Source organism: Pygocentrus nattereri, chromosome 19 (genome assembly GCF_015220715.1).
Source record: "Pygocentrus nattereri isolate fPygNat1 chromosome 19, fPygNat1.pri, whole genome shotgun sequence".
Lineage (NCBI taxonomy): Eukaryota > Metazoa > Chordata > Actinopteri > Characiformes > Serrasalmidae > Pygocentrus > Pygocentrus nattereri.
In genome coordinates this window covers 18,138,489-18,153,600 of record NC_051229.1, presented here as the reverse complement: position 1 = coordinate 18,153,600, position 15,112 = coordinate 18,138,489, and the positions used below count along the sequence as shown (strand labels likewise).

Below are 15,112 nucleotides of genomic sequence, written 5' to 3'. Positions count from 1 at the left end.
AGGCTTCTGTGCAATTTTATATCCATGATATTCTGACTGCTTTTTTCATGCTGAAGAATAAATAACTTGCACTTCATTTTAACTGGAAATTAAATAAATGAACCTTTTACATAAACCTTGACACAATTACTGTAAACACCCAGTAGATTGCTTTTCTAGAAATCATTTTTGTGTTATTTAAATGTTGTTCCATTTTGAAATCATTTAAAAAAACAAAAAGGATCCAAAATAAAACAGTCCAAAGCAAGGCTCATAAAATATCACATGATACCACGATACATCTGTGATTAAATTTTATCAATGCCATCCAACACAGTCAGTGCAAAGACAGATTCTTTTAACAACTCACCGCCAAAAACAGCATGCAGTACATCCCAAAGGATGAGTGGCCTGAATAGAAGGACAACCTGAAGCAGAGACATGAAGAACGAAAAGTAAACATTACTTATCCACCTAATGTACTTTAAAAGTTTAACATTACCACACAACTTCAACCGCTTGGTATTCAAAGGGGAATTCCGCTGATTTTTTAAAAATTTCTGCGTAATTCAGTCATTGATCTGTAAAAGCCATTCAGAGTAATTTGATGTGAAATGGCTCAATGCAGAGAAACACTGCCATGATTTCTTCACAGTGGTGGTGATAGGAACCAGGGGTCTGGATGTCTACAACACAAATATAGATATAGATATAGTTTACTATATATATATATATAGTAAATTAGATTTACTATCCAAACCCACCAGTGAACACCTATGTCATCTGAGTTTTCAGATGTAATGTTGATCATGGCAAAATAGCAGTAAAACTCAAAAACAAATGTTCTTTGGGATTTTTTGTGTTCCCATGTCCTGTTTGCATCTCCAAAATATGTTTTAGGCCAAAAGGGCCTGAAAATTACCATGATATAATATCTAGGGCACCAGGCAGTGTATCCATAACCATGTTGTGCATATAACATTGTGATGTAGCTTTCAAAAGGCATTAAACTCCTCAGCCATCTGGCTCGTGGTGATAGGAGCTGTGAACAATTCTGAGTAGAGTTTCTCTAGAGCTGACAACAAACCACTCTGAGTGACTTTGCTAACATCTTAACCACTTTATTACACAAAAGTTTTGAAACATCATTGCATATTCATCTGAATAAAGAATGACTCATTGAGGTGTCTGGCTGTGAACATTAATTTACAAAAAGCAGCTTTTAGGTGTGGGTGTGATCAATAGGACAATGTGTTATCATTATCTTGATTAATTAAGTCACAATATACTTCTAGTCTTATGAATATCAGCATTTGCTCTAATCTACAGCAAAGAACAACTGCATTTATCATAAATATATATTTTAACTAATTAGAGAGAACCTGAAAACGCCAATCAGTTCAGCATGAAATTTCCTCCTGTTCTTCTTAAACAGTTCATGCAAATGTTAAATAACTAAAACGTAATACTCAGTTCTTCACAGCCTTTTTTTTTTTTTTATATATACTACTGTTTTGCTGTTTCAACTTGTTTTGCAAACTCCAAACTGAGGAATCGTGAGATTTATGGCCTTATGGGAACAGGCTGGGGTCTTTGTTCAGATGTCGAGAGATATTCAGGACTAAAGGACATGTATAAATGTCACATTTGAGCGTGTATTTATGGCATAAACAAAAAAGACTTCCTTAGGCCCATGCAGCGTGAACAAAAGAATCCCCTGTGAGAAAGGTCAAATCCTACAACTGCACAAGTGAAAAGAAACAGGAAGTGAAAAGAACAGCTGACACCACCAAGACACAAACACAGGAAGAGGAGTCAGGAATGGCGCGACCTTCGGCCCTGGCCTTCCTGTCTCCCGTCTCCGTACCTTGATTCAGTCACGTTGCGCGGGTTTCCTGTGCAGTTTATCTGTAGCATGTAGCCCTTGCACATGATCGGAGCACAAACTGCCATGAAGTTGGGCCGCGGCCGTCCGATAGTGAATTTGGCCATGTCCGTCAGAGATTGACTCACGCAGCCGCCGAACAGAAACGTCCCCAACACTTTGTAAAGTGCAGCGGCATACTGATTAAAGCCCGAGTTTGAGTAGAGACGCTTGGTGTAGACCAGGTAAGCTTCTCCTGATGTAATCTGGAGAGGAAACGTAGAATATGTTAATATTAAATCTACTTATATTAATGAGCAGAATCCTCATCGGTTTGTAAGAATGTTCTCTCACTATGACCAGCATGTGTTACGCAGATACCAACGTTGGTAGTCCCCCAATACAAGAAAGAAACCACTGATGGAGCACTCACATGGAAGCTAATAAATACAGACAGGATATTTGGTTTCCTAGCAATAATGTTAGCCATCTTCCCTCCTACTGCATTACATAGTGGAGGGCAAAAATAAATAAATAAATACATACATACATACATACATACATACATACATACATAAATAAAGCTTACACTCATGTATTTCACCTGATGTATCTTTTTTTTAACTAGCATTTCTGAAGCAAACATGGTCATCCTGCAAACTGGCAATGGTAAACAACTAATAACAACTAAAACTATTTTCGACTATTTTAAAACCATGTCTATTTTGACAAGTCAGTAGCCTGTATGTATATATGAAAGCGCTAGCTTGTGTGGGCCGCTGCTGGAGACTCACAATGATGATGGAGCAGGGGATGGTGACGGCAGCCATCATGCCATGAGAGATGGTGTCTGATTTGTATGGGTATTGGATACTCTCGTCATCGCAGTACACACCACGCTGGTAAGGCTTGAACATGAACGTCAAGATCATGCAGGGCATCGCAGCTGAATGATGGAGAATACAAACACACAAACAGCTTCTTAGACAATGCAAACAAAAGAAGTGACTGATGCTGCTTTATGGCAAAAAGTGTTTTAATGAACTTTATCGATGTCAAATGAACAGCAATGATTTCACCAATATTAAGCAGTGACTTTATTACATAACTGGCATACACAACCATTCAAAAGTTTGAAATCACTGCTTAAAAGTCGGGATTCTTCACAGGTAAGAGTTAAAAAATAAATAATAAAGAACACTGAAGAATACAAACAGGCAACATATTGTCTAGATTGGAATACAGTGAAATCAAAACGCATTTTTTTTTAGATTTGAGAGATATTTTTTGTGATATACTTTATAATGAGCAATACATCCATGATATGGATGCCCACACAAACATGGGGAGAACATGTAAACTCAACCCAGAAAGGACCCCGGCCATGGAACCACACCTAGGCCCTTCTTTCTGTGAGACGACAGAGCTACCCACTGCCCCACCTGGAACGCTTTCAATTATCTGGTGTCATTACAATCGTACAGAGTAGCAGTAATCAGGAAGCAAGGGCTCATTTACTTTATTATTGGAAACTTAAATACTGCCTGATACCATGGAACAGAGACAGGTTTTGAAAATTTTGCAATATTAAAGACCAGGAATGTCACCCAGGAATATTACCCAGAGAGGTTCATTTTCCAACCTCTTATCATAGTCGGTTTTTGTTACTGTGCCTTTAAGACTAATATACTGTATGTATATGAGCTTTGTTGTGATTTGGCCACCTTGTATTGCCCCATTCAGAAAGCAGTTTGGGCTAAAACACTCCTTATACCTTCACTATGAATGGGCAGGGTAAACTGCTGTATAGGCAGATTTATGTTAATGTGATTTTCATTTTTTCACAAAAACAATGAAATCAAAACTTCAATTTAATTTCCACGTATGGATTATACAGGCTGGGGACTGAATGCTATATATATGCATACACGCGCACACACACACACACACACACACACACACACACACACACACACACACACACACACGAAGTGTATACTGTTCATACTGCAGCCTAAAATGACCAACGACCGCAGCGTAAACACTGACTGAGCAAAAACAGGTACAAAACTCAATACAGCTGACAAATCCTGTCTTCTCTAGTTCCCCTTGGTGCTGATAAAGTGACCCTTATCTGCAGTCTCGTTAAACGCACCCAGTGAATACACACAGTAGTCAGTATCTGGTAACCAGGAAACACTCACAGGATCTTGTGCGTAACTTGTCTGTAATGTGGGTGGTTATCTGTGGGATGTCCCCGTCTACTGACAGAGGCAAAAAGCATCAGTGCTGTGGAAGTGAAACGGCTGAACAAGACTATATTTTAAAAAAACAAAAAAAACAACACCATCACAAATCACTGTACTATGTCATGTTTCTGCAATAATCAAGAAGTGGAGTGAATGGAGTAGCTAAATAAGCTAGTTCCAGAAGAGCTAGCCATGTTTGTTGTATCATGTGAATGCCTGGATTCATCCCAACACCTAGAGAACAACTGTGATCGGTCAGGATGCTCACATCACATAAAACTTTCACATAAGATGCACACATCTGTGATATTGTATTGCAAAGCCTGATGTTGTGATAACAGCTGATGTACTGATGTATTGTGCAGGCCTAATGTGGAATAAATTGCCTGTTTCTTCAGTGACAAATATTCTCCCACAAAAATGAGAAGATGCCACTTTGTATGAACACAGCCTGGCAGATAAAGTTGTAGTGAAAGAACATCACTCGCATTGTCAAGATCTATGCAAGCGCAGTAGACAGAATAACACAAAATGACACTTTTTTTGTACGTCATTGAGCCAAATGATACAAATTATTTAAGAAGTTGTCAGATTTGATTTATTATTATATTATTTTAGGTCTCTCCCCACTCAAAGAGACAAGAGCCTGGTCTTAGTATGGCTGGAAACAACTGGCACGGATGGCCACCAAGTGAACAAACTTTCCTATAAAGACTTACATCATGCAGCAAGTGGAGCAATTAGCCATAAATAACTTTCATTGACCAGTTGCCATGTCCCAGTGAAACAACATGACTTTCAGGAAGTGCATCCATTGTTCGTTCACAAAGTCAATTCATGTGAGACTGTTTCAAATCTCTCATGTGTGCATCAAGTCTTTAGTACAACACTACTTAGTTTAGTCACAGGCATTGCACTGTATGAAAGCATAAAACCTGTCCAATTTGACACAAGGTCAAATAATGAGCCTTTTAGTATAGAAAAACCTTCAATCTGAAGGACGGAACTGATCACATGGTTATTTACCCTGTTGTTTATATAGTATTCTAGCTAGCTAGCATAACTGGCAATCCAGTTGAAGTTTCAGTAAGTTTTAAAGGGAGAAGGTCTGCAACTTAATAAAACTTCAGCTAGATTACCTGATAATGTAATAGCTTGTACACTAGCAAGCATACTTGCATGCTAGCCAGCCATTTCAATTTTTTTTAATGCACTTATTATTAACAACAAATATTGTGTGAATGCGCAAATGAGTGATGGTAGAAATGCTTGTTTTATTTTATTTTAATTAAATTTAGGGCATATGCCTTTAAAGAGTGGGGTGTGACAATTATTTATTATCAGCCACCCCTAAATCTTCAGTGATATGAAGCTGAAGTCACTATTTGCCAGGTTCTTGTTCAGATTTTCGTGTTCCACATTAAGTGGATCAGCGGTTATTCTGGCACCTCAGAATCAGAGTTAAGCTTTATTGGCCAGGTATGCTTACACATAAAAGGAATTTGCTTTTGGTTACAGGAGCTCACAGTGCACAGTATCAGACAGACATTCACATGTAGTAAATAAAATAAAATAACCTAAATTTAACTAAAGCCCAGCAGCAAGTTTGCTGAACATTATGAGTTTCTGAAAGGGCTCCCAAATTTTTACTAAAGCGCAGAAGGTTAAATTTACCCTCCTCTGGTGTCACTGCAGACTGGCAGGGTCATCTTCAGAGTGCAGTAGCCTGTAATTGAAGCAATGTTCTTTGTATTTGATGATTTGTCCCATTTTGTAGGGAAGGTTTCAACCACTACTCCTTTTAACTCAGTTCCAAAGGTGACACTTAAAAACAAGGGGTAGGGGTAAAATTAAAAAAAAGGTTGTGTGATGATCCATTTAATGTTCTAGATGTAGGTTAGATCTAAAGCATTTCTTCCAGCAACTGAAAGATCTGGATTCCAAAGCAGAGAGAAGAAACAGCCAAGTCTGGCTCAATAGTTCACCCTGGCAGCGGCCAACATCTCACATTCTGGCCAAGTGTGTGACGATAAACCTGCCTATCTAATGAAAGCCTGGAACAATGAACAAGTTTTGGGAGTCCTTTCAGAAACTCGTTAAACTGCAGCAGGAGTCCTGTGTCTGTGTTCTGCAATCTCGAAGATGGGAAAAGTAAAGCCACAGTGTGACTCACACAAATAACTTTCAACTGAAGTCATATTGTTGTTTAATAGCCTTTTGTGATGGTTAAAAGCACACTCACTAATTTCAAAAGCCATTTCCTTAATACATGTTTCCTGGTGTTTACATGTTTATACTTTTTTTATAACACTATAAAATAATGCAATGCCACTGACATAAGAAAACCTTATATCCTAGAGAAGTAACAATGTTTTCATGTGTGTTCCAATTTATTCCAAGTAATTTCTGGCCATTTCTATTAACTGTTCATCATAAGCTGTTTCAATCTGACCTCCAGTATGTATCAGGTACAGAAATTTTAGATGCTTGAAAACTGCTCAGCTGCTTCACACAATGTAATAGGCAGTAGGTGTTTTCAATCGAAGTAAAGAAACTGAAAAAGATATTTTTACAAGGTTTTGATAAAAAAGCATCAAGATGCAAATAATTTAGAATTAAATAATAATTGAGTTCCAAAAAATAAATACAGTACACTTTGTACAAGTCAGAGAGGACCCTTTATTTATTTAAATTCCAGTAAAAAAAAAGCATCTACGTACAAGTTATTTATTTTCAATGTAGGAAAAAAAACAATGTACAAAAAATGACAGAAGTATAAACAACTAATTACAGATTTTTCATTATTTATGATATACATTCTCTCTGTTTATTAAAGCTGCCTTTTCAGAAGACTGGTTCTCAGTTTTTCAAAGATCTGCAGACATTTTTCCACATCTACAAAGTTCAGTCCTAGAAGTTGGTTGCATTTTCTGCTTCACACAATCCAAACATGTTCAATGAGTAAAGCGTGGACAAATTAAATACAGACTGATTTGACATTACACTTAGTTTTAGAGGCCTTTTAGTTTTAGAGTAATTGTGTGTTAAATATAATGTTTCCAGCTTTTTTCCTAACACTGGAAAAACAAACTTGTGATTGCCATTTTCAATGGGAATGAAATAAACAAAAGGGTGCTCTAAGACATAAAAATGCCAATGTCTTAGTAGTCTTAGTCCTAATTATGAGTCTGAGGGAAAAAGTACAACTCCCGCCTCTAGCTTTCCAGCAAAGTAGCCACTGCTACTAAACAAATCTATGGGTCATGAGCTTAAGGATTGGTTTCAACCACTGAAAGTGCATCATTGTGCTAGTATTCTTCTTATAGAACAATATAAAGTCTGAACTGAACAATTTTTTTTTTTTAACTTTTCTTGTCAACTACAAGCTACACAAAACATTGCAGGTTGGTGCTAGAGAACATATTTCACGCAGATCATAAACGTGCACTCATACAAGTATGAGCGTATCTCAGAGGTGGAAGTCAGTGTACAGAAGTGGAAGTGTGAAAGTGTGTATCAGGTTTCTGGTCCTAGATCAGTACAGGTGCTCATGTCCAACTTGTAGGATGTGAAAGCCACAAAGCATAAATGGTCACATTATTGTTTACGTAGAACTGCTCCATGATGCCCCACCTACAGTACAATTCAAGACTACAGCTAAAAGTAGAAAGGACAAAATGACTGGAAAGAAAAAAAAAAAAAATCACTGTACTCTTTTCTGAATAGATCGTAGGCACCATCAAAATTTCTTGAACACTAGTCAAGTGTGTACGGCATAAAAAGGCATTTTGACCAGTTGTAGAGGGTCTGTTAACACCTACTAGTGAAGTTACACCATCAAACAGCATAGTAACAAGCAGTTGATTTTCTCAGATATTAGCCTCTGATGCATCCGTCTTATTAATTTTTTCCCCCAAACAAACTCTTCCATTTTTATTCCTGTTCCTTTTTACACTGTCAATCAACATAAAAATAATTATAGTTAAGAATAGTTTTTCACCTTCTTTTTAGGGTGTGGGACTTGACATTAAAAATCATTCATTTTCTTCATCTGGACAAATTGTATTGTATTTTGTGTGAATAGGCCTTAATGTTGATTTTGCATTCAAGACCAAAGCATCAAGACGGACCTTCTTTTCAAGGCTGTGCATGTAACGTTAATATGTAAATGCATATCATGTGGTCAGAAAAACTCCAAATCCAACCCAACAGCTCTTACTTTTGAATTACAATTTCAGGCTTTGCAGGGTGACTTGCAGCAGTGCAGGTAAGCCATATTTTAGTGTTTTTTTTTTAACAAAAAAAATCTTTAGTGCAGATTTAAGTTTCAACTCTATTTTTTACTTGCTGAGAGAAGCCACTAGAAGCATGTAAAAAACTCTCCTGTGATCATAGAAATGGTTTGCTTGAGCCTAATTCATACTATAGATATATTCAAATTTAGCATGTAAGGTGCAAGTTAGCCTAATACTAAGACATTTATTTTAAAATATTTAAAAATAAAAGTCAACATTTTGAACGCATGCCGATTCCAGCTCAGTGGCGCCGTGTTGAAAATGTGCCACAAAAACAACTCTTACTCTCAACAGTCCTGGCATAACCTTCCTGTCAAACAGCAGCATTTTGCTTTGAATTGTAGCGAGTGGGCGGTTTCTGCTGATGTCTAACTGTGGGGGCAGCCCCTTTGATATCTGGTTCATGACAAGGTCAGCACTGCAGATCAAACGAACACAAACTGAGGACACAAACTGCAGCATTTCCTGAACACTTAGATGAAAAGACAGAAAGGACTTTGTTAAAGACGTGTGGCTTAATGTCATTTTAACAAAACAAGTCCCAGATATAAATTCATAAATGAATAGGTAGCACTAGTGTTATGACTGTGGTAATGGAAATGGTGATATTACACAGCCATGCTGATTAAAGCTAGAAAGAGTGTGATGTAGATAATGTAAATCTGCATATGCATTAAAGGGTCCAAAGTTTCAGATTTTTCTTGCCCACTTTTTCCTCCACAGAAGTCCACTAGTAAATAGTTTGTGGTTTATGAATTAATTCTGAATATTTTCAAACTATCTTTTATCTCTCAGAGTCTCTCAGGCCATTTTGCTTACTGTTTGTTTAAGACTAATTGGCTGTCCTGTATATTATACATTTAATGTGTGAAACAAACAGCACTTCATCAGTTCAATGTGAACAGACAGCTGTAGACAAACTGCTGTAGACTGAGTGGGTGGTTATTTGTATGTTCATGGTTGTGACATCACAACCATTACGAATTCAAAGTTGATTTTCTGCAGTTTTACTTTCTGTGTATGAAATGTATGGGCTGGGGAGTTCTACACAAGTACACTTCATGTAATACATAAACATTAATGAACGCTTACATATTACACAAAACTTTTATTTCAAGAAAAGGTCGATTTAGTTTTCCAAGATTTGGGCCTTTATGGTTAAGATCAGATTGAGGACTATACTTTTACACTTTTTTTTACTTATACTTCTTCCTAAATCTTGGTCTATGATGTAAATGTATAAAACTTACTCCTTCCAGACAGAATGTTTACTTCAGAAACCATCAGGCCTGAATGTATGTGTGCTTTTCTCATTTTAAGAGTAATTAAATGTCTATTTCTTCCTTCCTTTTCAAGCTCAGTGGACTTCAACATCCCCTTACATGGAGTGAAATGGTGTTTGATGAGGCACACCTGGTCCATGCAGGGGGAAGGAAAACAGCGCCTCTTCCATGACTGCTACTCTTCAAAACCTTAATATGTGATGTCATGTGTGAAGGCCACAGTAGCTTCATTGTGTCATCAGGAAATGCATGTCTGTGTAGCCCTGCTGAGTTCAGGTCTTAGGTGCCCTGGTCTAACCTTAACTTACAGTAATACACAGAATGTCAGTTCTTTCCCTCATAATACTGCATGGATTTAATACGTTATGAAGGAGCCGACTAGAAACGGGTTTTAATAAATCAATGACAAACATACAAGTTCAAACTTCAGTAGCTTCACTGACTAGAGACATGGGAAGTGGGGTGGTAGAGGATAGAAATTGTTTTAATAAAAAAAATTCATTAAAAGCTAATACAATCTTCTGAACTTGATAATTTGAACGTATAGACCTGTGTGCACTTGTTCGAGAGTTTGTGTTCTTATATTTTCAAAATGCTAAGAAAGTCTACGCAGAGTTAAAGGCAAGTTCAGAGTCCCAAAGCAGGTTAATATTGTATTTTTTTTAAAGCATCTAAAGTAATAATGAAGGTTTTGATCAACCATTATCTCCCACTCAGTGAGCATGTCAGAGCTGAATCTCACCGAGTGACTGTGGGCACCACATATTGAACACCGTGCCATGTATCAGCAATCTGGTCACCACCAAATTTAGTCTAGAACAGCAAAGTGATGATGTGCAGCAGTGGCTTGATGTGTCAGATGTATATATTGTCATCTCCCACCTCATTATAGCACAGTATGACATGCTCTGTTCAGTGTAAATTAGCAAAAACAAATAAAAAAATCTAATGAAAAAAAGCATATGACATCAGTCATGTGACATAAACGCTGCTTAAAATTTTAGCACCCCAAACTTAAAACACCTTCCCACATCCCTGTCTGTGACCCGTATGAGTGATGTCCTTTACTAAGTTATTAATACATTACAGAAGGGGGAATTCAAAAGGCTAAATGATACCTACATAATCCTGTCATAACAACTGTCAAAGATTTGTTATTTTTTTTACTACAAGGTTTATTCCTATAAAGGTAAGTGCTCATAAAAAGGTGCATGCATGTGTCAGATTAGTTTTTCTTTCTTTTTTTTTTGAATTGCAAATGAAGTAATATAACCTCTATAGAGCACATACATGTGGCGTTTTCCTGCACATTTTAGTGCACAATTTCTTTTTATTGGCACAATTTAACATATGAAAAATAACAATATAAAAGGTAGCTTGAGCCCAAACTTTTGCATATGCCAGAGTTTTTTGTATTCTCTTGTAATATGTTAAATTCAGCAGACAATTTGCATTGGTTATGGAGAAGTGCGTTCTCTGCGTTCCCTGCGTGTCATTTTCACCTGGAAAACCCACAAAACAAGCAATCTGATCAGGGACTCCTAAACTTTTGCAGAGGTCTGTACTGTACATAATATAAATGATGAAGTTACTTAAACTAAACTGTGGATCTTTAGTTATGAAGAAGTTATGCAGAAGAGAAAGTGATACAATATATAATATTTGTGGGGAAATGCTTTCAAGATGTATTAGTGCAGGTAGTTTTAACAGCACAATCTGAATCTCTAAAAAGCTATCTAAGATGCAAAAGGTTGCTCCTTTTTTGGTGGAAGGCATTGGCAATATTAAAGCCTGTTTACCACACTATTTGGGGATTCATTCATTTCTTTATTTTGCAATACTATTGTACAAAAGTAGCAGAATACCCAAGGTGTCATCACGAGCAGGGCTGGGTATCGTTTGAAAATGTTTGATACCAATATTGATATGCTTTAAATTGGATATCGATACTACAATTATACTTTTTGACACCTTTTTCTAATTGTGACCAAAAAAAAAGAAAAAAGAAAAGAAAGAATTATTAATAATATTCATTTTCTACAGCATACCAGGCAAGTATTAGTATGCTTGACTTCATATCTCTGGATGGGGGCTTATACTTGGGATTTATTGCTTTTGTTGTGTCTCTGAATAAATAAAAACACAGAGAAAAACGGATGCACACAGCATAAACAACATTACTGTAACCACTGTTATGGGCACGCCTTAGAGGTATAAAACAAATGATCTATTCCCTGGATCCTAGCTAAACCAGGGAGATTCAGTGGTCTAAATGGGCTGCAATCCTTTAACAATAAAACCGGTTACTGCTCTGTGGCATTCTTCCCTCCTCTCAACGGACATCCTTAGCTTTTCTGCTACAGTGAAAGGGGTTGTTTCTCTGTGAGCAACCACCATAGTGAGAGTAGAACCGGTAAACTGGCCCTACGACTGTCAAAGCCCTCACCTACAACATGAAAATGACATGCAAGTACTTATTAGGGCCAGAACATGAATTATAACAACATTGCAGATATGTTCATACGGCAGCTGAGTTGTAGCCATCTAGCTAGCTAAAGCGAAAAAGGGGCAGAGAAAACTGTTAATATACTTGAGAATATTTTATCGACATATTTAGCTAGATGTGAGCGCTCTGCATTTCTGTGCGTTGCTTTTGTTTCTGGCAGTCAAAACATTAGGAGTAAGGTTAACTCCAATGATTCCTTGTGATTTGCGTTTTCTGCAAAGTATAGAAAACAGGCATTGATCTTTTCATCAAATGATAATCATGTCATGATCAAATTACAACCGCAAAAATGATTCACAATAACATTCAAAGTCATTAGGTTGGATTTTGCGTGAGTTTTCTGACCACGTCTTACATGCTTACCTATTCATGTCACACAGACAGCCTCAATAATAAGGTCTGGATTAAAGTTTAGATATCAAATGCAACATCAACATTACATTGATGAAGATATGATGACAATATGATGACGATAATTCACTTGCATTGTTGGAAGACACATCCTTCACCAAGACTCAAGACTGAGTTCTCTTTCTTTTTCAACATGCTCGCAATCATCAGATTCATTTGCTTGGTAAGATGCGCAAAATGTTCTTCTGCATGTTGCATGCAATTATACATTTTCACCAGAGCAGTCTCCAAATCCCCAGATCCCCAAAACCTACAGTTCTAAGGAACTTATGTTTCAGCGTTTTAAATAAGCAAAATAAAATTTGCCAACTAAACAGAATAAAATGGCTTTTTCATTCAGAGCTTGTAACTGATGCATTACTACCCAACACACTGTCTCATTTTACCTGAATGTGTATTTTAACATCATGAACAATACTGACAAATGTGATAATTCTGCTCACTGATTTCATGATTGGAAATGTTCATACTGCTCATTCATTTTCAGACTCATGCTGAGTACTGCTCTTGTATAACTGGCATGATCTTTTAACTCTTTGAATGTTTTATGTGAAAGCTGATGGTTTAGCCAAGCTACCTTTTTTGAATTTACTGCTAGCCACAGCATGTGGAAAACCAGGAAACTTTACAGATTCAGTAAGCAGTTCCCCCCACAAATGATTCATAGTTGGAAATACAGGATGTATCAGTAATGAGGCATTTTTGATCTCCTTGTTTTATGTTACACTGTAATTATTCACTGAGTCGTTCACATTCTGTTCTCCAGTTTTTCCACCAGCATTGTCAGTAAGTCATTTCTTAGGAAATCAGGACCATGGGAAGAGTAAAGGATTCTAAACGAAACGGAATGTTTGTGGACGTCCCCCCCCTTGAGATTCTACAGAACCTCGAAAAAATGTGGCAAGTCATTTTGATCAAGGCAACTTTAGAAGAATGGAGGGCAGCGAGCAGATTGTTTTTGTAGGAGGCGTCTTGGTCTTCCACCCATGTGAAAATACCAAACTAAATAAGAAACAGCTCAGAATGTCATCAGATGTTTTACTGTTATAAACAAATAACTGGAAATCTTGTTTGTTTTACGTCTATTCCATGGGGTAGCTTTATTTATGTTCTCTAAATATTTAAGCTTACTATAAATAAATCTGAAATTATATATTTCTCCATGTTCTGGTGCTTTTGAAACCTTGCTCAGGATAGGTGGGGGGGGGGGTGGGGGTCAGCAAGTGGCACAACTGTGAGCACAGGCCTTATTGTCTGGATTGGCCTCCATCTCTGTCTGGGGGGCCAGATGGTCCTCCCCAGATCATTCAGCATGAGGTTAGCCAATGCAAGTGTGTGTTAATGAAACAGAATTGGCAGTAAATGTTGTCCTCCAAGCATGTTGAGCTATCCAGTCACAATGTGTTAGCGAAAGTTCGAAAACATGGTGTGGCGGTCCAACTATCTTGAAGGAAGCATGTGCTAATCTTCAGTATAGCTTAAATAACAACCCATTATGACATCATCTGTGGGGCTATTGTTCAGGCCTTTACATACTGAACACAATTTATTCACACAATTTATTAATGTGACTTGTTCAGGCAACAGTTAATAAGTCTGATAACTGATATGTTGCACACTACAGATGATTTTTTTGGACAGCAAAAATGCAATGTTATTTTATTCACACTCGTTTTTGCTAACCTTTGCCAGCGACATGAACTCACTGATCAATCACTGTCACCTCTGCTGTTGGCATGACAACAAGAAGACAAAACAGCCATGTTCCAACAAAGAGATTTTCTTTTACAAACATCAGAAGAATCAGAATCTCCAAAAGCAACTCAATCTGAAGTAAACATCGAGTTAAATGTGGAAGAACACAACGTTTCAGCTTCTGAATGAAGCGATGAACCTCTCCATGCTACTGTCACTTTTCAAAAATGGGCAGTAACTAGTGCCGGAGTGGGTAATCGGGAGAGTCAGGAGAATTCTTGGTAAGCCGGTACAGTTTTGGGCTGCTTACTACAAGCTAATAAGTAAACTGATCCATAAAAGCACAAGAACATTCAGACAAATTATAAATAATTGATTCAAGCGTATTTGTAGTAATACACAAGGGTTAAACCAGTGACATGCTTAGTTAAGGTGAATGAAGAGATATTCAAGCAGGTAGGCAGTAAGAAATGTTGACAAAAGCGTTAAGTTAACTTAACCAATGTTAGTATGATTTTTAGCATACTGACGGTCATGACTGTGTCACATTTAAGTCTTTCAGGTTTTCATTTTATCACTAAATGATAAGTAAGACATAATAGTAAAAATAAATAAATAAATAAAAATTTAAAAAAAGAAGAAGAGAAGAAAAAGTTATGTTGCATGAAGCCAATGCTGTGTGTGTGTAGCAGGAGAAATACAGTTAGGGTTTAAGGAAGGCTGGTCTGCATCATATACCTCCTGGTGTAGAAACTCTGGCCCTGACAGGAGCCTAATGTTACCATTTGTCTGTTCTACTAGGAGCAACAAACAGGATTTTATTAGCACTT

The 15,112-nt window shown here is 37.2% G+C and overlaps 1 protein-coding gene across 1 annotated transcript in view; it reads right to left on the bottom strand.

The window, feature by feature from the left end:
- plpp2a (phospholipid phosphatase 2a) overlaps positions 1–15,112 on the bottom strand; it is a 45,740-nt gene that overhangs the window by 7,512 nt on the left and 23,116 nt on the right. The window contains exons 2-4 of the mRNA XM_017697204.2: positions 2,638–2,789; positions 1,847–2,109; positions 350–407 (exon numbers count right to left, since the gene is read on the bottom strand). Coding sequence (XP_017552693.1) covers positions 350–407; positions 1,847–2,109; positions 2,638–2,789 — 473 coding nt within the window. The remainder of the gene's footprint in view (positions 1–349; positions 408–1,846; positions 2,110–2,637; positions 2,790–15,112) is intronic.